The sequence below is a fragment of the Sarcophilus harrisii genome, chromosome 3 (genome assembly GCF_902635505.1).
Source record: "Sarcophilus harrisii chromosome 3, mSarHar1.11, whole genome shotgun sequence".
NCBI lineage: Eukaryota > Metazoa > Chordata > Mammalia > Dasyuromorphia > Dasyuridae > Sarcophilus > Sarcophilus harrisii.
Genome location: NC_045428.1, coordinates 365,600,887 through 365,626,761, shown reverse-complemented (window position 1 = coordinate 365,626,761; position 25,875 = coordinate 365,600,887). Strand labels below are relative to the sequence as shown.

At 31.6% G+C, this 25,875-nt stretch overlaps 1 protein-coding gene across 1 annotated transcript in view; it reads left to right on the top strand.

Moving 5' to 3' along the window:
- LOC100924119 (aldehyde oxidase 4-like) overlaps positions 1-25,875 on the top strand; it is an 84,920-nt gene that overhangs the window by 12,030 nt on the left and 47,015 nt on the right. The window contains 10 exon segments of the mRNA XM_012544914.2: positions 4,868-4,976; positions 6,837-6,963; positions 10,855-10,916; positions 12,806-12,919; positions 13,226-13,306; positions 19,927-20,071; positions 20,428-20,520; positions 23,101-23,252; positions 24,238-24,331; positions 24,998-25,107. Of these exon segments, the coding sequence (XP_012400368.1) occupies positions 4,868-4,976; positions 6,837-6,963; positions 10,855-10,916; positions 12,806-12,919; positions 13,226-13,306; positions 19,927-20,071; positions 20,428-20,520; positions 23,101-23,252; positions 24,238-24,331; positions 24,998-25,107 (1,087 nt within the window).

Sequence of the window (25,875 nt, the reverse complement as noted above, 5' to 3'; positions counted from 1 at the left end):
ACTTCAGAAAAGATTAGAGTAGCAAAGTTCTTTGCTTCTTTTCAACAGGAACACAAACTGGTCTTTGTGTGAAAAGGATTTTTAATTGATTGGAAGGGTGACAAAGACAAAGTCGGGCTTCCTTATAATTTATCTTGGACCAAACAGGGTCACAACTTTCTTTAAACATAAATGTCTTGTAAAAGGGAATTCTCCATTCTTGGTGAGTTCTAAGATTTAGGTTTTAGGAAAGCTTAAGACTCAGGGGACTTTTTGTTTGGTCATATTAGTCATGCCCAAACATTCATGATTCTATCTGGGATTTTCTTAGCAAAGGTTTACTATTTACTTCTCCCATTCATTCAGATGAGGAACTCGGACAAATAGGGTTAAATAACTCATTCAGGATTACACAGACATTAAGTGTCTGAAAGCAGATTTGAACTCAGAAAGATGAGTCTTCCTGTCTTCACTCCTGACACTCTATCCACAGTGCCATCTTGGAGGAGAAAGACCTTTGCCCTGCTTTTTAAACACTGAATTATATTGGGGGTTTATGGAAAAGAATAAGTAACAAACTTCTGTTTCTTCCACCCAGAGATGTGACTATAAATTTTTAATACCTAGCTCTCAGGAAAAAGAAATGTCTTTTTGACACACTTTTATGTTTAGTTAATCTTATTACTTCATCACTTTCTTAAATCTAATGAATCAACAAAACAACAATTCAAATCTGATTTGGAAACATTTTGAGGTTTTACTACTGTCAAATATTTAATAATCTTCTTATACAATCCTGCTTCCACCCAATCTGATTCTAGTATCCCAGACCACATTTGCATATTGTTTCCTTAGCAATGACACTGTTTTGTTCAAAATAATGTGTCTATGACCTAATACTCCCCTCCCTGACAAATCCAGTTCCTTGTGTACTAAAAACAGTTTTGAAGAAAACTTCAGGTTCCCTTTGTTTCATTCTTCTCTGTATTATCTAGATTTAGATTTCTAGATAAGCTTGTTGCTAAACCATATTCTCCTAAATAGAGAGTTTCCAGCTGTCTGTGTGTATCTTGGGAGATATTATCTTTTCCTCCTTCAGTTTCATTTCATATAGATTGAAGAATTTACAAAGAGACAAGTTCAGTTTTTTCATAACCAAAGAGCATAAAGATTCGGGAAGGCAGGTCTCTAACTAAACTTCCTTAAGAGTAGCTGTTCCCCAACTTTGCCTCTTATCAGCAGTCGCCTCTATGCAAGAGCTGACAGTTATACTATATTGTAGTATAGCTAACTTAGTCTGTAACTTGAGACCCTCACTATATTAAAAGTGCCTTCTCAATGCTTTCTGCCTTTCTGCCTACTGTTGGCATCTTATTATTAAAAATATAAAAATTTTACACAAAAGAGGTGAATTGCCAATACACAAAACATTTGGAGTGTACTGGTAAAAAAAAGAAATTATTTACCATAATGTGTATATAATAAATTTGTACATGCATTGAGTTAACCTTGTTAACATAGTCACCACTAAGTTAGTTTACATTACACAAAGTCCTGTTATCTAACACATAGGGCCCTCTAGAATGGGGGAATCCTTGAAAACTTCTTACTCCAGTCTGAGAACCTTGGTTCTCTTGGGCAGTTTTAACTCTTTCATTCCTGGGGAAAATTGAATGAATACCTTGCACACACTTCTATACTTTGCCTAATCTTTTATCTTTTGCCCATTAACTACACAACTTGTCCCATAGCCATTGCCACAAATCTACACATCATTCTATATCCCATCTTATGCTATTGCCTTTCCCGCCCTTATTTCTTTATAGATTTTGGAGAGTGCTATGCCCTTCATACTACATGTGAAGTATTGCCTATTTAAAACATTCTTGCTATGAGTAGGTTTTCCAGAACTACAAGCTGTCCTTCCCCCTCCAATGCTTCTGTATATTCTTCTAATCATGGGGAGATATGCCTCTAGATTAATTTTGTAATGCCAGAGAAACTGATTTATTTACATATATATATTTATATATATATATATATATATATATATATATATATATATATATATATATATATATGTCATTGAGAACTCACATTCACTGCTGGATGCTTTGAGATATCAGCCCTGGGGGCAACATGCCCCCTGCACAATCTCTCTCTCAAAAATCCAAATAAAATATTAAAAACTCTCTAATCTCTATCTTGACTCAGTTTCTCCAGCATTACAAATCCTAGGGCTCCCCACTGGCTGTTTCTGTGCGGTTAGCCCAGAGGGGTTTTCATTTCATGACCTGAGGTCTTGTTTTGGATCTTCTGTTGTCTCCAAAGGATGCTGCTGTGCCCCGGGTCTTTGTTTTTCACCAATCTGTGTTCTCCCTGAGGCACATTTTTTGGGGGAAATCTGGAGAGCTTGAAATTTACTAATCCATTCTGCCATCTTCCTGGAATCCTCCTCCAATTTAGAGAATCTTAATGTTTTTCCAGGGAGCAGAGAAGGGAAAAGAATTTAGTCTTCTCAGACCAGGCTTGAATTGCTTGTGAGTAGTCAATTTGAGTGAGGTCGTGCCATCCCACACAGAGTGAATGAAGTGAGCAGAACCAGTAGAACATTGTACATAGTAATAGCAAGATTATGCAATGATCAACTATGATAGATCTTCTCAGAAATATGGTAAACTAAGACAATTCTAATAGATGGGATGGAAAATGCTATCTACATCCAGAGGAAATACTATGGAAACTGACTTTGTATTTAAGCATATTATTTTCATTTTTTTTTTTGCTTTTTCTTTCTCAATGGTTTTTGCCCTTTTCTTCTGAGTTTTCTTTCACAACATGACAAATTTGAAAATATATTCAAAATGATTGTACATGTATAATCTATTATCAGATTGTTTGCTGTTTTGGGGAAGGGGTTAGTAAGGGAAGAAAGGAGAAAATATTTGGAACTCAAAATCTTATAAAAATGAATGCTGAAAATATGTTATAGGAAAATGATATGCTATTGAGAAAAAATAATTTACACCAATATGAAAAGAATCAATTCTAACATCTTGATTTTTCAATAAATTTTTTTCTTGTTTTCTGTAGCTTGAGTTACAAGCTTATTTAAGCCCAATAACGGCCAATTTTGAAGTGATTTATTACATATTATTATTACATATGAGCAGACTCCTATGCACAACTCAAGAAATTATGAATATTAATGCTTGTTATTCAGGATAGTAGTGAGTATACCATCTGTTTTTATGACTTTTTATTATTATTGCTGTATTTTCATATGTTGCTTGGTAACCACTCTGTTTTATTCTTGTATCACTACTAAGCTATATTAGTTTTGACTAAATTGTCAGTCAATTTATACATTATTCTTTGTAAAGTGGTTAATTATAGGTTTTGTGGAATAATATTATGATCCTCTGAAAGTACTGATAATAAAATATTAGCACCTTACAAATAATGATGTCCATAGAGTATACTGATCCTCATACCATACTTTGTATATCAAAATGAGAGTGTTCTAAAAATCTTCAAAATCAATAGATTTTGTAGGAAAATCTATTTAGGAATCTGGCTAGGACAAGACACTATGGAAATATGAGGAGTTACTAGTTTTGAACATGACAAATCATCAGTAAGGAATGGTTGCTGGGCATTGATTTTCCCTTTTCCACCCTATTTGAAGAAAAGTTTATAAAATGATGACTCTAAAAAACAAAGGATTCATAACAGATTTAACTTCTGTTATGCTTGGGTCAGTTTAAAGACCCAAATTTATGATAAAACAAACCCCACAAAAAACCAAACAGTCATAGCTTATGTTGTAGTTTTAACCTTTATATAATTAATATGCAACATTTATGTGAGTATATGTATATGAGTAATATAATATATGAGTATATGTAAAAAAAAAGAACAAATAACTACACCAATAATGATTTCAGGGAATAATGATATAGACTATATAACAAAACTTCATTCTAAATGAAGGGAAATTGCCAAGTGATAGGGCAGAGACAGGGTCTGGCATTGGCAATAAGAAGAAAGAATTATGCTTATTTCTATTGACCCCATATGTCAGGGACATGAGGAGAACCTAATCCTAGAGAAGGTGACTATATTTGTTGACTTCTGGAGGAAGTTAGGTTTCAATGACAGCAGTAAAGGGGGGGGAAAGACTAGAATGAAGTGAAGTTTAACAATATATGTCTGATTTCAGAAAATATAATGGCAGAAAACAATAGAAAAGCATTGAGATTAAAGAAGATTAAGGCATAATAATGGGCAGATATGTTTTCTTTAAAATAAAAATAATAAAGAAATAATAAAGTTCTGAGGATTTACCATTTTCATAATCCCTTTTTATCATCTTTCCCCATTTCCCTCTGTTTCCCTTCCAATAACAAAACAAAAGCAAGAGCAACAAATCTTTTCACATCTCTCACAATGTAACATATATCACAATATAATACGTAATAATGTCTAATTTCTGAATGTCCACACTCAAAATTTTGCAGTTGATTCTCTGACTCTCATAAGTTTATTGAAGCAGGTTCCATCACATCCCTAAACATAAGGGATAATATGAGAAACCATGCAATAGTGAATTTAAGTTCTGTCTTGGAAATAGACTGGATTCAAATTCTACCTCTGATATACCTACTAAGAATATAACAGTAAGAAAATGGACAAAAGTCACATTGAATGGACATAATGGGAGAGTTTCTATATAACTGAAGTCACACCGTATATATATTTTCTACTTTATTCACTCATTTTTCCTAATTAGGTATGATTAATCACTATAGAACAGACTTGATTAAGTACTATTGTGAAGTTATAACAATCACTGATTTTTTTCTTTACATAATTTAAAACACTGTAGTCATTATTCTGCCACTGCTTGCTTGGTTCCCATATGCTCTCTCCATGGTGCTGCAGTCACCACAGTGGAAGGCATTGGAAGCATCAAAACCAGGATTCATCCAGTTCAGGTAAGATTACATTGTATCTTGTGGCACTGAGGAAAAATACTTAGACTTAAAAATCAGAAAATGTGGGTGCTCTTCCACTAACTTGTATAATCTCAAGCAAATCACTTCTCTCTAAACCTGTTTCTACATCTGTAAATGAGAAGATCAGAATAGATAATTTTAGATTTCTTTAGGCTCCAACGGTCAGTAAGTAGTAGAATTAAAGTTTCAGTATTTCTAGGCTCTGTTCAGAAATGAATATTCTCCAGTTGTGATGTTGAACTATGGCAATATTTTATCTTAGAAGGTATTTCATTACCCCAGATTCTTTGAATTGTTAGATTTATCCAATTTCTTTCCTCATTTAAGAGATCCTAGAAGTTTTACCTCCTATATTTCTAAGTTAAAATGAAGGTGACTTTCATTCAGTTTTACCAAGAAGGAAAAATGAGTGAACAAAGTAGAAAGTATATGCTATATGACCTCAGCAATGTAAAAACTCTCCACTGATGTGGAAAACTCATCCATTATGTCCATTTAGTGCGACTTTTGTCCATTTTTCATTTCCATTATACGTTTAAATTTTTTAAAGAGCTTTCAGTATTGTTTGGTAGAAAAGAATATTGTAGGCCCCAGTTTCAGATGGTCATTTTAAAAAACCTTAACAAGTTTGCAGTTTCCCAGAAGTAAGCCAACTCACTCTGTTCTTGGATATATCATTTATCCATCCATCCATTCATCCATTCATCTATCCATCCATCTATCCATCTATCTATCTATCTATCTATTTATCCATCCATCTATCCATCTATCTATCCATCCATCTATCCATGTATCTGTTCATCTGTCTATCCATCCATTCATCCATCAATCTATCTATCATCTTTTAATTTGTTCCATATTTTCACATTTTTATCATTGTGGTTAATTACTAATGTGAAAACTCCTGTTATCATAAAACAAATTGCCAATATTCCTTGTAGTCTTGAGGAGCTTGCCTGGAGCAATTTAAAACTCAATTATTTCCCTACTGTCACATTATTTGTAGGCATATCAGAGGTAGGATTTGAATCTAGGTCTTCCTACTTCCAAAACAGGTCCTCAATTCACCATTGCATGATATTTCTCATATTATTCCTTATGTTCAGGAATATGTTAGAGCCCACTTCAATCAGCTTATGAAAGAGAGTCAATTGCTAAATTTTCAGTGTGGACATTTAGAAATTAACAATTGTTACAAATCAGGACTTGATTTATTATTTGGTTAGATTTTAAGTCTTAATCTGCAAAAATGCAGATTTAAATGTGTAGATGTGTTATTTGTATATTTCCCCCCATACCTTCCCTGCAGAGACATCTAGTTGTTAAGCATTAACCATTAAACCCCAGTATATATTCCAAAATAGAGTCATTCCTTCTGATAGTGTTGCTGAAGACAGTAAAGTGATTGATATATAACTATACAGTTATAGGATTTCTGAAAAGGACCTTAGAGATCTATCACATATTTATTATTAGAGAATAGGTATAAAGGCTAGATTAAAATCACATTATAAATATGTTGAGGACAAATTATGCTTAGAGCATTCTTTTGCAAAAAATCCTGGTGTCTTAACAATGAGTCCCTGGATATTTATTCATCTTTCAGTTTTTTTTTCCTTAGCCCCTTCAAATTTGTTCTGAGATTAATGTTGCTTTAAATGTGCTGCTGGACCCTTTTGGGGAAAATCTCAATTCCAAGAAGGAACTGCTTTCTCCTGGATTTCTTTTCTTGAATTATAGTTTGAGTTGTCATTTTTAAAGTAGATACATGGTTTTTAATGACCAAGACTGAAAAATGATGTTGGTTTAAGGTATGAACTTTTTTTTTAATCCTCTAAGGAAAGGCTTGCCAAATGCCATGGCACTCAGTGTGGATTCTGCAGCCCAGGAATGGTGATGTCCATATATACTCTACTGAGGAACCACCCAGATCCATCGACAGAGCAATTAATGGAAGCTCTTGGTGGTAAGTTTCTTTTTCTATCATAAATAAAATTTTCTTCACTTTTCTTCCTTACTCACAGGAGGAAAGCACAGAATGGGAGAGACCTTTGAGGTATAGGTCATAATAGGAAAGAGTGTGTTTATCTAATCATTCTTGCTTTAGAATATTTTTAATGTGACTATTGATAGGTGTGATATCTCCTGAAAACTACCTGTTTATATCCTCTGGCCATTTATTTTGGGAACTGGCTCATATTTTGTAATTTTGGCTCATTTCTTTTATATTTGAGAAGGGAGACCTTTTCCAGAGAACTATGTAAAATTCCTAGCTCTAACCAATTAACTAATTTCCTTTTAATACTGGATGTTTTAACTTCCATGATCATTTCTGTATCTTTTTTGGAAAGAAAATTTTACTCAAGTAATTTTTTCCATGCTCCTCTAATTTACTTATGATATTACCATTTATATCTAAATCATTTACTCCTTTTAACCTTATTTTGTAGATTGTGTGAGATATCAATCTATATTTTTACAACTAATTTTGGGAAATGATGACTACTTGTTCCCAAAGTTTGGTTCTTTGCATTTATCAAATACTGAATTGCCATGATTATTTACTATTTATTATGTACTTAATCTATTCCACTGATCCACCACTCTATTTTCTAACCCATAACAGAATGTTATCATGATTAACAGAAGTGATTTTATAAATAGCAAAATGGATTAGAAACTAGAATCAATTATTATGTTGATGTATGAGTATCACATTTGAAGTAGAAAAACACACACAGAATTAAAATAAGAGGCAGAAGAATTTATTATGCTTTAGTCTAATCCTGATTTTTGTTGCCTCTGCTGCTGCAGAATTCAATTTAATGTGTTATTTTAAAATTATTTAGAGTAGAATGTTGGGAGAGTGTGACTATATTGCTTATTCTCTGCCACTATCTTGGTTTTGCACTTCCATATATTTTAAAAAATAAAGATATATTGTTTACTAAAATAGCTGAAAATGCTAATTAAATTATCTTGCTCACCTTAAAATGCATTTTTATGTTCTGAATGATTATTTATTTTGAATGATATATTAGCTATAATATGATCTTAATTATATCATAGGAATACTTCATTTCTAAATATACACATTTTCCCTCATTACATGAATCATGCATATTTTTTGGCAACTTAAATAACATATTTTCTTTCAATTAACCTTTCTTCAGTATGTATTGGATCTAGTTTTTTTTTTAATAATCTATTGAACTTTATCATTTGCATTTTTAAGGAATTTTAACCTATTTCAGTAGTGAATTATTTTAACTTTCTTTCCATTCTGAACATTTGAATTAAAATTGAGCATTTTCATACCTCCCTGATTACTCGTAGTGACTGCGGGAAAAAAGTGTTTTCTGATGGCCCGGTGAAATAGTGGTGTTTCCCTTATATCACTCCCATATTTTGGTATCTGAATTTTTCTCACTGTCAAAGAAACAGTCAATAAATATAAATCAGGTTGAGTGTAAAAAGTCCAATTCATTTGCAACAGTAAATGGTCTACAGGAATGTTGGAAAGCATTCCTTCTTTTTTTCCTTCTTTTCTTTTCCTCTTCCCTCCCCTTCCTCTCCTCCCTTCTCTTCCTTCCTTCTCTCCCTTCCTTCGCTCCCCTCTTTTCCCTCCGTTCTCTTCCTTTCTTCCCTTGCTTCCCCTGCCTTACTTCCCTTACTTTCTTCTTTCTTTCCTTCCATTCTTCTTTTTTTTCCCTTCCATTCTTCTCTGAAAACAGTTGCTTCAATGAGTGAGAAGTTTTAAATGTATTTTTAAAAAAGCACATGGATTGGGATTTTAAAAAGGTGAAACTCTGAGGTATAGTCAATAAAAACAACATCAATATTAAATATATATGCACTAAGTGGTATAGCATCCACGTTATTTTTAAATGTATTTCTTTATTTAAAACTTTAATGAAGAAGAAGAGAAAACAAAATAGAAAAAGACAGAAAAAGAAAAAAAATTGTCATGTGCCTAGTAAAACATGAGAGAGTATTTAAAATATGTAACAAATTTCCATTTTGAGAAAGTATATATAATAATAAAAGACATTGTATTCATTCTTGTCTATCTTTTCTTTCCTTCCTTGTAGATTTTTTTCTGTTCTCCATTATGTGCTTTTTACTTTATTTTTGTTCTCTCCTTCCTTTTCCAACTTCCTCCAAGCAGTTAAACATACTCTGTTTATGAGTATATTCATACTCATACACACAAACACATACATACACACATATTCTTCTCAACAACACAATTATCCAAAATGAGTACCAAGGATTTATGAAGGAAAATGCTATCCATAACCAGATAAAGAAGTGATGCACTCTGAACAAATTTGGAAGCATATTTTTTTCACTTACTTTATTCTTTCTTCTTGGTTTCTTTTTCATTTTCATCTGTTTCTTCTTTCACAATTGTGATTAATATGGACATGTGTTTTACATGATAAAACATGTATATATTATATCAAACTGCCTACCATCTTTAGAAAAATGGAGAGAAGGATAGGAGCCCGCCTACCCCCCAAATTTAGATCTGAAAATATTGTAAAATTGAATGCTAAAAATTTTCTTGATATGTTAACTGGGGAAAAGAGAAAATAAAAAATATTTTTAAAGTTTTACACTAATTATCCCTTTAACCTATTAATAGATATTAGAGAGATGTTGATTACTTCTTCAGGATTCATTTTTTCTTTATAATCATTACTGATATTAAATATCTTCCTTTCATTTTTTTATGTAATATTGATAATTTTTATTTCATGAAAGGAAAAGAGATTATTGAATTTTTTTTGTTTATGTATGCCTATGTATATATACTAATTTTAACGTTTGTGTTAATTATAAAATTATTTCTTATCAAATTATTAAAGATTCATTGCTAGAATTATCAGATTAGTAATTTTTAAAATAAATGTAAGGCTTCCCAAACCATTAGAATAGTTTATTTTTTTGAATTAAAAATTCTTTTTTTCAATTTTTATTGAGATTTTATAATTGTGTACACACACACACACACACACACACACACACACATTTATCACCTTCATTTGTGAACATATACTTCTCCACCCTGGTTAACCATCCCTTTTATCAATAAATAAGTATTAAGGGAGAAATCACTTTAGTAAAACTAACCAGTGCATCAGCTGGGTTTCACAGTTTACCCAATATTCCTCATTCATATTTCCCTATCCTTTAAAAGATAAGGAGGAAATAGTTTCTTTGTTAAATGAATCATTTGAATGTCAAGCTAGTTCTCCCCCCACCCCAACTCCAGATGATTAGGGTTAAGTGATTTGCCCAGGGTCAAGTGTTAAATGTCTGAGATCAGATTTGAACTCAGGTCCTCCTGAATTCAGGGTTTAATAAACAACCATTATGCATGTAATACACCCATTAGATATCTTGAGGGAAATAAAAATGTGAAAAGTAAAGCTTCCTTTATTTCCATAACTATGTTAGGGAAATAAGAATTACAAAAATAATAACTTCAATAAATCAGGAAGCGATAAGCCCATATATATTATACAAACAATACTGAAGATTTTAGAAATTTAGTAAAGAAGAATTTTCATTACCATTCTATTCATTCCATTAATAATGAGACAAGATATAACATGTTTGCATTTTGTTCCTTAAAATATATGCTTTTATTTAAAAAAAAATTATTGACATTTTTTTTTAATATTGGTCCCAATATTCCTCTCCTTGCCCCTTCAAGAAAGTCATTCCTTAAAGCAAAGAATAAAAAAAAAAATGGCGGGGGGTGGGATACTAGCAAAACTAAGCAACACATCAACCAATTCTGACATTACATACAAAGTTTCATATTTATATACACTTTCTCCTTATTTAGGTAATCTGTGCCGATGTACTGGATACCGACCAATTGTAGAAAGTGGGAAGACTTTCTGTGAGGTGAGTAAAGTAAAGAAAATTGTGATTATAGAATAGTTAATAGTTTAGCCAGTGGCTAATGATGCACAGGAATTCAGAGAGGTCATGTCTGGACCTGGATTTGGACATGATAAATAGCATTAAGTCCCACTAGGTTTTTGTCCAAGGGGAGGGACATAATGGAAAGAACATTTTACAAAAACAATTCTTGGAATCCAAACATAAGCTAGGGTAGATTGAGGGAACTGGAGTTAAAACACCAAGTAGGGTATAATTAGAATAATTAAGACAGGAAGTTTTGAAGACTAGACTAAAATGATGGCAATGAGAATGGGAATATCTTGTTAAAATTTGAGAGCCATTTCAGAAAAGCAATTGATATAATTCGTTCACACTTGAATATGGGAAGTAAAGAATAAAAAGGAGTAAATGAATTCAATGATTTTGAACCAGGCCATTAGTATTAGGATAAGTTGTTACCAGGCACTTACAAGGGAATTTGGGAATGTATTACTGGTCAAAAAATTACTGGAGAAAAAGCAGGCAGATAGTTTGATTTTACAATAAATAAAGTTTTACATGTAGAGTAATATATCTTTGAAGCTGTTCTCTAAGATACAACTTAAGTAAGATGCCAATGATAGGATACATTGTCTAAAAGAAGTAAATTCATCCACATATTTTAGCAGGCTAAAATTAATAAAGATGTATTAAATCAAAGGAATCCTTAAAATAATATGCATATTTAACTTTTAAAACTCAAATTCTGTTCAATTATTATTACAAATAAAATCTTCAAAATTAAAAGACCTTACTATGGATTTTACAGTCAATAAAACTATGTACTACCAAATCTATAGAAAATAATGGAAATTGCTAGATTATTTTCACTTTGGGTATCCTTATTTAGCTGTTAATGTAAGCTTCCCTATTATATAGTGAAGTTTCAATGCAAAGATTATCCTTATTGCTCTCAAGGAGTATAGTGAAAGACTCTTATACATGAAGAAATAGTAGGTATTTATTAAGCCCCTACTATATGTTAGGCACTGTACTAACTATTCGGGATACAAAGAAAGTCAAAAGATGATAGACTATAAGCTCGTTGAAATCTGGGACTCATCATCTTTGAACTGTCAGCACTGAGATAGCGACTGGCTCCAGATAGATGCTTAATAAATGCTATTGAATGAATAACATATTAAATTAATTTTTTAATAATTGAAATTGCTGATTCATACAACAGCCTACACTGTGCAAGGAATTTGGTTGGGCCATGGGATATAAAGATAAATAAAACAGATCCTACTGACAAGCAGTTTAGTTGGTGTAGTAAGACTCCCTCTCCGAAACACACATACTAAATAACAATTTCTATGATTGAATTATCAAAATGTTCTACACTCTTCTTGTGAGTATAGTAATGAATATAATCAAGGAAGAACTCCCTCTTTCTTCTTCATGGATGCTATGAAAATCATAAATTACTGAGTGGAGTAAATTCTTGAAAGACTACCAATTGTATGGTTTGTTCTAGATTTTTTTAAATGCACATTTTATTGGTACTCCAGGGCAAGATTCACTTCTCTCGGGAACATTTCCTTGACTAATTGAACTCTACTAAGACCAATCCATTATTGTCTTTCTTCATCACTTAGAGATTCTTCTGCGTGGTACTATCATTTATGTTTCCTCATTATAGTTTCTAGTTGTTTCATCCATGTGAGCCTTTTCCTCCTTTTCTCATTCCTCACTCCTCACTGTAAATTATCTGAGGGTAGAGAACATGTCTTGTACTTCTGTTGTAGTCCCTATGGGACCTAGTACAAGGCTAGACACACACTAGACTCTAAATAAATCCCTGCAGAGTTAACACATGAACATATTTCTAAAGGATGCCATTTCCACAGGAATCAACAATTTGTCAGCTCCAAGGAACAGGAAAGTGTTGCATGGAAAAAGAAGAAAATCAATTCTTCCTGGATAAAGAGGAAAAGGTATGACATGAATTTCCCTTTCATGTGGTAATTTGATGATCAAAGTAGCTGAGTAATGAATACATAAATCCAGATAAATTCTATTTTCTTTTTTTCAATGATTAAAATATGTGGTAACAAAAAACAAGCTATACTATACCCTTGTAAATCATTCCCCAAAGAAACCAGCCCACAGTTGATCATGTTTGTGGCATGTGGGGAAAAGATTGGCATTAGTGGTGGAGGATGAAGCATTCTTAAGGGTAAAGATTATGAATTCTCTTCTCTTGCAATTGGGGTCATTTATTCCATAAAACATTAATTTATTGTAATTCAATTTGATTTGTTTTTGAGATGTGTACAAAGCTGTATGATGAAAGTGAATTCCGGCCCTTCGATCCATCCCAGGAACCTATATTTCCACCTGAGCTAATAGTAAGATATTTTAATTTTGTTTTCATTGCTTGTTTATGTTAGTATGAGGAAAATATCAAATAATGTTTATTTGACATTTTACTCATTTTTTTTAAAAGAGTGAACATCAGAATGTAACAATCTAGCACCATGTTTCCAGATGTCCTATAGCATTCCAAAACATTTGGTTAAGTGCTACTTTAAAGAACTGGGATTTGACACAGAATAATGTTCAATGACCTGCAAGTCTGAAGACCTTCAAAACCTGGCTTTACCACTTATTTGTTCATAGAATCTTAGGCAAATCCATTAAGTTCCCTGAACCTCAAGATTTTGAAAATGATTCATCTTCCTTCTGCTTTTTTATGTAATGAGGTTTCAGAGTGGTGAAAGAAGGGACCAAGGGTGCAAAGAATGATACCATTTTAAATTAAGCTATAAACATTCATTTAGCTGACGGTACTCTATAAAGATGATATCCTTTCCCAGTGACTAATGAGTGAACATTCTACTAGAGAAATGGATTCATTACAATCATAACATTTACAGTAGAGGCCAATATTCTCTTCCCAGTCTCTCACACTCACAACCTAGGAGTCATCTTGGATCTCCTGGATTATTGCAATAGCCTGTTACTGGGTCTTCCTGCTTCAAGTCTCTTCCTACTCCAATATTTTTTTTTATTTAGCCACTAAAGTGATTTCCCTAGAATGAAAGTTTGATCATGTCACACACACTCCTCCAACTCTGACTCAATAAACACGAGTTGCTTTCTGTTGCTGCCAGGAGCAAATAAAAAATGCTGTTTGACATTAAAGACATTCATAACCTGTCTCCTTCCTATCTTTCTAGTCCACTTATATCTTATTCCCCAATACATATTCCAAACCAGTGACATTGACCTCCTGGCTATTCTATGAACAAGACACCCCATCTCTCAGATCTGAGCATTTATTTTTTGGATATCTCTCATGCCGAAATGGTCTTCCTCCTCCACTCTGACTTCTGACCTTGGTTTCCTGTAAGTCTTAAGTAAAATCTTATCTCCTACAGGAAGCCTTCTCTAACCTTTCTTAATTGCAGTTCTTTCTTTCTTTTAACTATTTCCTATTTATCTTATATATAACTTAATTTGTATATATTTATGTGAATGTTATCTTTCCCATTAGATTACAAACTAGATTACAAAAGGCAGGTATTGTATTTTGCTTCTTTTTGTGTCCCCAGCACTTAGCACAAAGCGTGGCACATAGTAGGTTTTTAATAAATGTTTATTTTTAATAAATGTTAAAAAATAAAGGAACATTTTAAAGTGTTTAATTTTTTAAATTAAAATGTATTTTTCCCTTAGGAATTATTCCACCTTATTTAAAAAAATTTTTTAACTAGAGTATACATAGCCAAGTATAACAAAATATGTTTAAAAATAAGTCTCCTGTATCCTAAAACCATCACTTTTCTGTAGAGAGAGGAATACCAGAAAACTAAAAGAAGTTGTTATCCAATGGAATGATTAATTAGAGGTTCTTTTAAAGAGACAATAGAATTGTTTTTATCATAAGTACAAAAATAACAAGAAAGATAATTTCATAGAACACATAATTATCATGTATGGTATTATATAGTCGGATCATTTTTTAAAAAGATGATAATGAAAATAATAATTATTAGAGTTCCCAATATCTACCAGAGTACAAGAAGGTAGAGACATTCTATAAAGAACTTTATGATACTTCCACATTCATCCAATATGTATTTAAACTTTTTTTGCTTTGGCAAAATTTTGTTTTTATAAAGATGATTATATGATAAAATTGGGACAAAACAGGTTGTTCCTTTTTCAAAAGTAAAAAGCCAGTCTAATAAATGTTTATCACAAATAGTTTTTTCTTTTTTTAGAAAAGAGTTAAAAGGTACTTGGTAAAGTAAAAAAAAAAAGCTTACACTAAAAATGATGGAAATGATTATATTTTAGCAAACAACAAACTTTGGGAGACTGTTTTGAGAGTCACTTAGTAATTACCATTTCCCTATAATCAAACCAATTTATAAGAGAAAAAAAATCAAAGCCAAAACCAAATGAAAAGAAAATATGAAAATAAGATGTCTCAAGGGTTACTTCTATTTATTGTGGAAAATGAAAATGGATAAAAAAATACAATCATGGACACAGACTATTGTCTTTTCTAAGTAATTTTAACAAATGTAAGTTAATCACCTCAATTAAGAAGCAAAAGATCCTAGGAGCTACTTTACCTAGCAAATATTTCACTTGAACAAGAAGAGAGAAATGGCACTTAAAGGTAACTACCTATTCATGTAATTTGACCATTTATCAATTACTGAACGATATTTTTAAAAATAAATGTGGCTCAGTTCCTTATGTATTTGAGAAATGAGAACTTTATCAGAAAAAATTGGTATAAAAATCTCCTGTTTTCTTTTTAAAAAAGAAATTTGATTATATTGCTTTTGTTTTTGCAACCCCTTTTTAATTTCAAGAATTGAATTTATCTGTTTTATCCCTGTATTCTTCTCTGTTTCATAAACTCTTCTTTTATTCATAAAACTGAAAAGATAAGTTTTTCCATTGTCAAGTAATTTCCTTATAATGAATGATCCTCTTTATGTTTAAACCATGTATCCATTTTGGTATACTGTATGAAATAGTATTTATTCTATGCTTAACTCTCCTTTCATGTTTCTAGTAGTTTTAGGAAAATGGTGTGTTCTTATCCCCAAAACTTGTATCTTTGGTTTCATCAAATACTAGATTACTGTGGTCATTTACTATTTATTCAATGGGTACCTAATTCCACTGATCCACTCCTGTATTTCTTAACCAGTACAAGTGATTACCACTTTGGAATAAAATTTAAAATCTGCTACTGGTAGATAGACTTCCTTCACATTTTTAAAAATTCCCTGATATTTTTGATCCTTTGTTCCTCCAGATAAATTTTGTAATCCTTTTTTTCTAGCTCCGGGAAATACTCCTTCAGTAATTTTATTGATATGGAACTTAATGAGTAAAATAATTTAGGTAGAACTGCCATTTTTATTGACTCAGCCTATCTATGAGCATTTACCATTTCTTCAATTATTGGTTTCACTTGCTTTGAGTGAAAAGGTTTTGATAATTGTATTTTCATAGTCCCTGGGTTTGTCTTGGCAGATGGATTTCCAACTATTTTGATAGATTTTAAATTTCTGGACTTATTTTAAATAGAAACTCTTTTTCTAACCTTTCCAGCTGAATTGCATTCATAATACAGAGAAATGTTGATGCTTTACATGGTTTTACTTAATATACCTTAACTTTTCTACAGTTGTTAATAGTATTCATTCAATAGTTAAAAGTTAATAGTTAATAGCTATAAAGTTGATTTTCTTGGGTTCTTTAAGTGTACCATCATATCATTGCAAATAATGATAGTTTTATTTCCCAATTGCCTATTTTCATTCCTTCCATTTCTTTTTCTGGTCTTATTCATTTCTAATACAATATTTAATATGGTGGTATATACTTGTTTCAACTCTAATTTCATTGGGAAGACTAACTTATAACAATTATAGATAATATTTACTCTTGGTGTTAGAACTTGTTATTATTTTAAGAAGGGCTCTATTAACACCTGTACTTTTTAGGGTTTTTGATAGAAATGGATATTGTAATTTTTCAAAAGCTTTTTCTGCTTTTTTTTGAAATAATCATATTGTTTTTGTTATTGACATGATCATTTTTGCTTATAGTTTTTCTAATACTAAACTAGCCTGGATTTTAGGTATAAATCCCACAATAATGTATAGTCTTTATGATATATTTCTTCAATCTTCTTGCTAGTATTTTATTTAAAACTTGGTATTGTTATTCTTCAGGGAAATTGACCTATAATTCTCTTTTTCTGTTTTTGCCTTAACAGGTTTAGGTATCAAAACCATAATTTTATGTTAGAAAGATTTTGATAAGAGTATTTCTTTACCTAAATTTTTTTCCAAATAGTTTATATAGCATTCGGGATTAATTTTTTTCTTAAATATTTGGTAGAATTAACTTGTAAATGCCTCTGGCCCTAGGCATTTTTTTTAAGGATTCCACTGATGATTTGCCCAATTTTTTTTCCCATGATATGGATATTTAAGTATTCTATTTCTCTTCTGTTAATATGGGCAATTTATATTTTCATAAATATTTATCCATTTAATTTATGTATTATTAGCTTTGCTGGAATATCACTTTTCAAAATAATTCCTAATAATTGTTTTAATTCCATCCTCATTGATGATATATTTACACTTTTCATTTGGTTTTCTTTTGCCCTTAAAAAACCCCAAAGTTTTACAGCCCTTTGAGCATAGTTTTAAATTATTCTCCAGAATGGTAGAATGAATTTACTATTCCATCAACTGTGAATTATCATCCCAATTTTTCCATATCCCCTCCAACATATATAATTTTCCTTTTCTGTCATATTAATAAAACTGATAAATATGAGGTGGTACCGCAGGGTTGTTTTAATTTGCATTTATCCAGTTAATAGTGATTTAGAACACTTTTTCATATAACTAGAGAGACCTATGATTTCTTCATCTGAAATTGCTTATTCATATCTTTCAATCATTTATCAATTGGGAAATGTCTTAGATTCTTGTAAATTTAGCTCAGTTCCCTAAGTATTTGAGAAATGAGACATTTATCAAAGACATTTGCTGCAAGTAATTTGTTTCCCAGCTTTCTACTTTTCTTCTAATCTTGCTTGTTTAGTTTTGTTTGTGCAAAACCTTTTTACATCTAATAGTACACTTTATCTTGTATTTGGTCACAAATTCTTTCCTTCTATGTTGATCTGATAGGCTTATGATAGAATTTTATGTCTAAACCATGCACCCAGTTTATTTTTATTTTGCTATATGGTGTAACATGTTGATTTATACCTAGTTTCTGCCATACTATTCTCCAGTCTTCCCAGTAGTTTATGTCAAATAGTGAACTCTTATCCCCAAAGCTACGATTTGGGGGTTTATAAAACATTAAATTACTGTGTCTTGTATACCTAATTTCTTCCTCAGATTCACTCTATTTCTTCACTAGTATCAGATAGTTTTGATGATTATTGCTTTATAATACAGTTTGAGATGTGGTATGACTAGGTCACCTTCCTTCATCTTTGTTTTCATTAATTTCCTTGATATTCTTGACTTTTATCTTTCCAGATTATGATTTTTTTCTTGCTCTATTACAACTTTTGAAAATTAATTTGAATGATACTGAATAAGTAAATTAAATTAGATAGAATTGTCATTTTCATTGCATTGACTTAGCCTAGCCATGAGCAATTAACAATTTTACAGTTGTTTAAATCTCAATTTATTTGTATAAAAGGTGTTTTATAATTGTGTTCCTGTGATGTCCTGGCATGTAGATACCCAAGCATTTTATATTATCTATGGTTATTTTATATGGAATTTCTTTCTATATATCTTGATGCTAAACTTTATTGGCAGCATATAGATTGCTGATGATTTATGTGGGTTTATTTTGTATCTTGCCAATTTGCTAACATTATTAATTATTGCAATATTTTAAAATTGATTCTTTCAAATTCTCAAAGTATACCATCACATATATACAAATAGTAATGATTTTATTCCTTATTCTAATTCCTTTATTTCCTTTCTCCTCACCCCCCCCTTTTTTTTTTTTACTGCTATAGCTAATGTTTTTGGTACAATATTGAATAATAGTGGTGATAATGAGCACCCTTATTTTATCCTTAATCTTATTGGTAAGGCTCCTTGATTATCTCCATTAGAGATAATTCTTGCAGATGGTTTTAGATAGATATTACTTATTATTTCAATGAAAGCTTTGATTCATAGTGCTGTTGATGTCTTGGTCCCACTATTTTTGAATTTTATTATTTTAAGCTAGTTTTGCTAGTTCCAGGGGCATAAAGTGCTATCTCAAAATTTGTTTTATTATGTACTTCTCTTGTTAGTAGAAGATTTGAACCATGTTTACATAATCACAGAATGCTAGATCTGAAAGGGTTGAAAGAGGTCATATAACTCAATCCTTTAAAAATGAAGTATAATGAATTGGTGAGACTGAGACAACATCCCACAGTTAGGAAATTAAGGAGTAATAATTCAAGTGGTTATTAACAATTTGTGTTTCTTTTTCATGAACTACCTATTCATCTCCTTTGATCCTTTTTCTATTTGGAGAATAAACATTATTGCAAATTCATATAAATTCATCAAAGTTTTAGAGATCAAATTTAGCTCTCCAAATATGATAATTTTATCATATGCATTTTATAGATGATGGCACTGTCTTTGGTCAGGAAGAAATGATATTAGCACACTTTTCACAGGCTACTGTGAATCTGAACAGCTAATAATTCTCAGTACTTATTATTATAATTAATTAATCAAAATTAATTAAATAATTAATATTAATTATGGGATGGGTTTAAATGATTTTTGAGACCCTTTCCAACTTTAATAAACCATTATCTTAGGACTGCAAGACTCAGAGTTTGTAACTACAAAATGGTCACTTTTGGTAGATATTCTTGCTCTAGGTTTTTGCATCCAAAAATTATTCCTAAATTTCTCCTGTGTTTTGTTTCCCTTAGAGGATGGCAGAAGATCCCCAAAAGAAAACTCTTATTTTCTATGGAGACCGGGTTATATGGATGACACCTGCTAACTTGAATGAACTTCTGGAGCTAAGAATGAAATACCCTACAGCACCCCTTGTTGCGGGTAACACCACAGTGGGTGAGTGGAATCACAAAGCACCTTTTGGCGCTGAGTTCCTTGAAGAGCACTGAATTTCTTATCCATTATTATCCCTTTTAAAGTCAGTCTTTCATTCATGTATAATGGCAATAAGGTTGTGTAAGACAGTATTTTAAACTCCCTGGAAAGGCATAGCTATGTAAATAGAAGTTTGTTACTTTAGAATCCATAAATATGGTCTTTTAGAATGGTTTGTGGGATTGGTTTGTTTTTGTAAGTGAATCCTTAAAGTCACAGTCAGACCCATAAAATCATCTAATTTTATATATTATGTAGCTACTAAAATAGAGTGTCAGATTCCTTTATTTAAACCTCTAAATGATTTTTTATTAAAGGACCAAATATGAAATTCAAAGGAGAATTCCACCCCATTATTATCTCTCCAGTTGCACTTCAAGAATTAAATTTTGTGGATTTTACAGATGATGGTAAGTACTTTGTTTTTATAGTATGGTATTAGTAATGATTATTGATGAAATCTTCATATTAGAATGTTTATGCTTCACTATATTATTCCAAATATTTAATTTGTAAACTCATAATCATAAAGTGCCAGTCCATTGGCTCTTTTTAAATTGGATCACTAAGTACAATACTAGGTATTACATTATTAATAGTCGCCTAAGTATAGAAATATTCTCATTTTATCAGACTTTCTATACTTTATTTCTCCATCTGACAGGGATCTATTGGACAGGAATTCTTCAGCAAATTTAATGCAACACACACTGAATATATACTTTACGTTAAGTGCTGAAGGCACAAGAAAATGGATCTCCCACCCTCATGCTCCTTATATTCTAATAATGATACAATATATACTCAAATATAATTCAAAATAGAAGGTAATTGCATAAAATATATTCAATTAAAATGTTATGCAAGTAAGGTTTACTATCCAATAGGAAGCCTATTCTCTGCTTGGGGGTATAAACAGAAATCAGAGAATTTATGCAAATTAGAATATACTATACAATATTAATACAGATAGTAAAATTTTCCCTTAGTAACAAATTAACTCAGTTCAACCAAGAGAGTGTCCTTTATTCCAAGAAAAGATGCCAGTCCCTCTCTATGTTTGCCTGCTATTTCTCAATATGTCTTTCTCTGACTCTCATTTTCTCTTTCATGTGTCTGGAACTATATGAGTTCTCTCTTGAAATAAGATGAGAAATGTCTCTTTCTCCAAAGTTCTTATGCCAACTCCAGGCCTCCCACATATTTTCAACTTCCAGTCAAATCAGGACAAGTCAAATTTGTTAAGTGACCACTATGTGCCAAGCACTGTGTTAATATCATTTTCTTGAATAGTGAGGAGAGTCTTGTGCAAATGTTCAAGTTTTGCAGTTGGATTGTATATCTAAGGAAAATTTCCAATTATTCTCCTTAACTAAAGCTCCCTTTTAGAGCAAAGAAGCAATATGAATATTTTTCAATGTGAAAATAACATATTACATTCTTTTTTATTATTATTAGAGCTTTTTTATTTACAAAACATATGCATGGGTAATTTTTCAACTTTGACCCTTGCAAAACCTTCTGTTCCAACTTTTCTCCTCTTTTCCCCCATCCCCCCTTCCCTTAGATGGCAGGTAGTCCAATACATGTTAAATATGTTAAAGTATGTAACATATTACATTCTAACTTCAAAATAGTTTTCGTAAAAACTAACATCAAAAATAGCATAATGTCTTGTCATTGATGGATGCTCCACAAATACTTGTTGAATTGATTTGAATTGAATTGCATTATTTTGGAAAAAATAACTAACATATCTATCTTACAGATAGATTTTACTCTTTGAAGGTTAAAGGAGAATTTTATTTTTAAATCAATCACTTAAATATTTTGGCTTAACTTTTCCAAAAATTGAGATAGATAAAATATATACATGAATAGACAAATATACATGTGTATTCTTAGAGACAGAACATAAGAGATTAATCTTCTTTTTTAGTATGGATTTTTTTCAAATAAGAAAAATTATATGACTTAACATGTTTTAGTCAATTCTTAATTATACCTAGGTAGATTTGCCTCATTGTAAGTGTTTTTAATGATTATCACAAACTTAAGGACAGAAGTAAGGATCTTTTTATTTTTCATGGGGTCCTGACTCAAAAAATATCATTCACTGATCTTATACACAGAGTATGCTTTATAAAAAAGCAGAACATATAAAGTTGGAATTGTGGTTAAAATAAAGATTCAGTTCTTTACTTAACATTCCCTACTCCTCTCTCTACAATCTACATCATTTCAATTTAATTCAGCATATATTCATAATGCATTTACTATAGATTAAAGCCACTGGTTCCTGTCTTAAATATTTTATGTTGCCTAGGGGATACAACACAAACACAGTTAAGAAAATACAAGATAATTTTAAGAGAGAGGAAACTAACAGCTGGGAGATGAACAATCAATTAATCCATCAATAAGCATTAGTAAGCAGCCATTATGTGGGAGGTACGCATGTCAAATACTGGTAATATAAAAATGGGAAATAAAATTTTCTAGCCATTAAAAAGCTTGTATTTTGTCAGGGAAAATATATACACATATAAATGAATATAAAATAAATAATAATTTTTTTTGTTATTTATTTTATTCTTTGATCAAAGGTACTACTGCTTGGAGAATTAAGAAAAGCTTTATGCACAAGATTGTATTTGAGCTAAGCATTGTTTTTCAAAAAATAAAAACACATAAAACCCATAGATGCATATGTACATGAAATGTATTCTATTCTCAGAGGCAGGAAAAATAAGAAAATTTTCTTTCTATTTTTTTAAGGAGAAAAGTCATTTCAAACGGTAGTCATTGCTCAATTATGCCCACATACATTATCATCGTGAATAGTTTCTACTATCATGATCTGTTGAACAAATAAATGATTGAATAAATCTAATTCAAATCAACCTCTTTCTTTTTCCCTTTCCCCCTAAAAACTTAACTTGAGGGATCTTTAATCTGACTACCAATATATCCATTTATCTTAAGTGCAGGTGTGACAATAGGTGCTGGGTGTAGCCTGGCTGAAATGAAAGAAAGTTTGACTTACACAGTTTCAAAGGAACCAGAAGAAAAGACTAAAATATATCGTGCTCTCCTAAAGCACTTGCGAACATTGGCAGGACAGCAGATCCGGAACATGGCTGTAAGTGTTGTTTTGTTTTTGTTTTTGTTTGTGTTTTACAATGAGCAACTCTAGTAAGAGATATCTAGTCCTATCAGAAAAATAGTGATGCAGATTTTACATAAAATTCAAATCAATAATGACAAACAACCATCATGATTTGATTGGTCCTGTGTTGCCAAAATAAGAAGTAGGAAATGTAGTAGGAAGAGCACTGTCCTAAGTTTTAATTCTAGGTTTCTACAAACAATTCATCATGAAATCTTGAACAAGTCACTTCCCCTTGGGATATGGTAGAAAGAGCTGGAGTAAAAGAATCTGAGTTCAAATCCTCCTTCTGAGGAGGAGGAATCACTCAAATATGTGATTCTGTTACATTAGGTGACATCATATTGTTAAGATTTCATAGACATGAGCCTATATTGTCAAAATCTGCTGTGTTTTTCTTGGTCTAGCACTTTTTAGCTTGAGGCCAAGGGCTAGGTATACAAGTTGAGCCCTTCCTCTTTCAGTGCATCCTTTTCTTTCCCTTAAATCAGAATTGGTCACTTTAGGATCTGGCATAGAAGCAAGACCTTTGCTCATCCTACTGTATAGATTTTAAAAAAGACGAGACTCTTCTCAGCATTTAGAGGACAGCCAGGTGGTTCAGTAGACAGAACAATAGGTCTGTAGTCAGAAAGATTTGATTTTAAACCCCACTTTAAACTCTTATTGTGTGACCCCAGGCAAATTATTTAACCCATATTTGATTCAGTTTATCATCTATAAAATGAGGACATGCTGAAGAAGGAAGTGGCAAACTACTCCAATGTCTTTGCCAAGAAAATCACATGGCCACAAAGAGATAGAAACAATAAAACAACTGAACATGTTCTTTCCAAGAGTAACTCAAGGCCTTTTAGGAATGAAAGTGACTCTCAAATATGCTCAGACAGACATAAGTATTCACTTCAGCAATTAGAGCTGAAAATATGTACTTTCCTTTCATTTCATTTCTTTTTAGACTTTAGGGGGACATGTGGCAAGCAAACATGACTATTCTGATATCAACCCCATCCTGGCAGCAGGAAAGGCCATCCTCAATTTAATCTCCAAAAGTAAGATACCAAATTATCTATTTCCTTTGAAAATGCTATTGATAGTTAGTCTCCTTAAGCAGATAAGAGTTGGCACTGATTTTTGCCTTTACTAGTGCTGAGCTTAGTATAGTGACACAGAGGTGGCACCTGATGAATATTTGTTGAATTGAGTGGCATGAATTATCTACCTGAAACTACAGACAATGTCTAATCAGATCATAAATTTTGGAACAATTATCCACGTTTCACTATTTTTCCCATTTTCTTTGTGCATGTTTATGCTATAGCCTAAACTTTGCCAAAATGCTTTTATTAAAAAAGATATATTAGTTATCATATTTTCTATTTTTAAAAAAATTATTGCTTCTTATCTTAAAATATCTATGATTTGAAATAGATGAAATTCTTCTACCAACATAAATTACAATTTCTCTATGTCTTATGAAACAATATGATTGCTATGTCAGAAATAAAACAAAAGAAATTTCTGAGGTTGTAAATTTTTTGTATAAGGGACAGTAGACATATTCAGGATACAGATTACTGAGGACTGTACACTCAAAATTCCTTTATTTACAAGTAATTTTTAAAAACATAGATTCAATAAATTTTATTCTTATAAAGTACAGGATGCTCTGTGATTTGTTAAATTCTTTTTCTAACAAGTATCATTTTCTCCAGCAGAAGGGGAACGGCAAATGCTTATAGAAGAACTTTTCACATCAACATCTCTCAAAGAAGAACTTCATGAAGGAGAGGTTATCTATTCTGTTGTTATTCCCCAACTCCCGAAGGTAAGCTCTTTACTGATTATCCATGTCTGTGCCATTACAATTGGCCATTTGAAAAAAAAAAAGATTGATAATTGGTCAAAGGATGTGAATAGACAATTTTCAAACGAAGCAATTAAAACCAATTCTAGTCATATGAAAAAGTGCTCTAAATCACTATTGATCAGAGAAATGCAAATTAAGACAACTCTGAGGTACCACTACACACCTCTCAGATTGGCTAAGATGTCTGGAGAAGATAATGATGAATGTTGGAGAGGATGTGGGAAAAGTGGGACATTAATACATTATTGGTGGAGTTGTGAACTTATCCAAATATTCTGGAAAGCTATATGGAACTATGCCCAAAGTGCTATCAAACTATGCATACCATTTGATCCAGCAGTATCTCTATTGGGCCTGTATCCTGTAATCCCATAAAAAAGGGAAAAGGACCCACATGTGCAAAAATGTTTATGGCAGCCCTTTTTGTAGTGGCAAGGAACTGAAAAGTGAGTAGATGCCTATTAATTAAAGAATGGCTGAATAGGTTATGCTATATGAATGTTATGGAATTTTATTGTTCTATAAGAAATGATCAGAAGAATGATTTTAGAGAGCCTAGGGAGATTTACATGAATTGATGCTGAGTGAAGTCATTAGAACTGCCAGAACATTGTACTCAACAATAATAAGATTATATAATAATAAGATCAATTCTGATGGACATAGCTCTTTTCAACAGTGAGGTGGTTAAGGCCAGTCTTGTGGTAAAGAGAGCCATCTGTACCC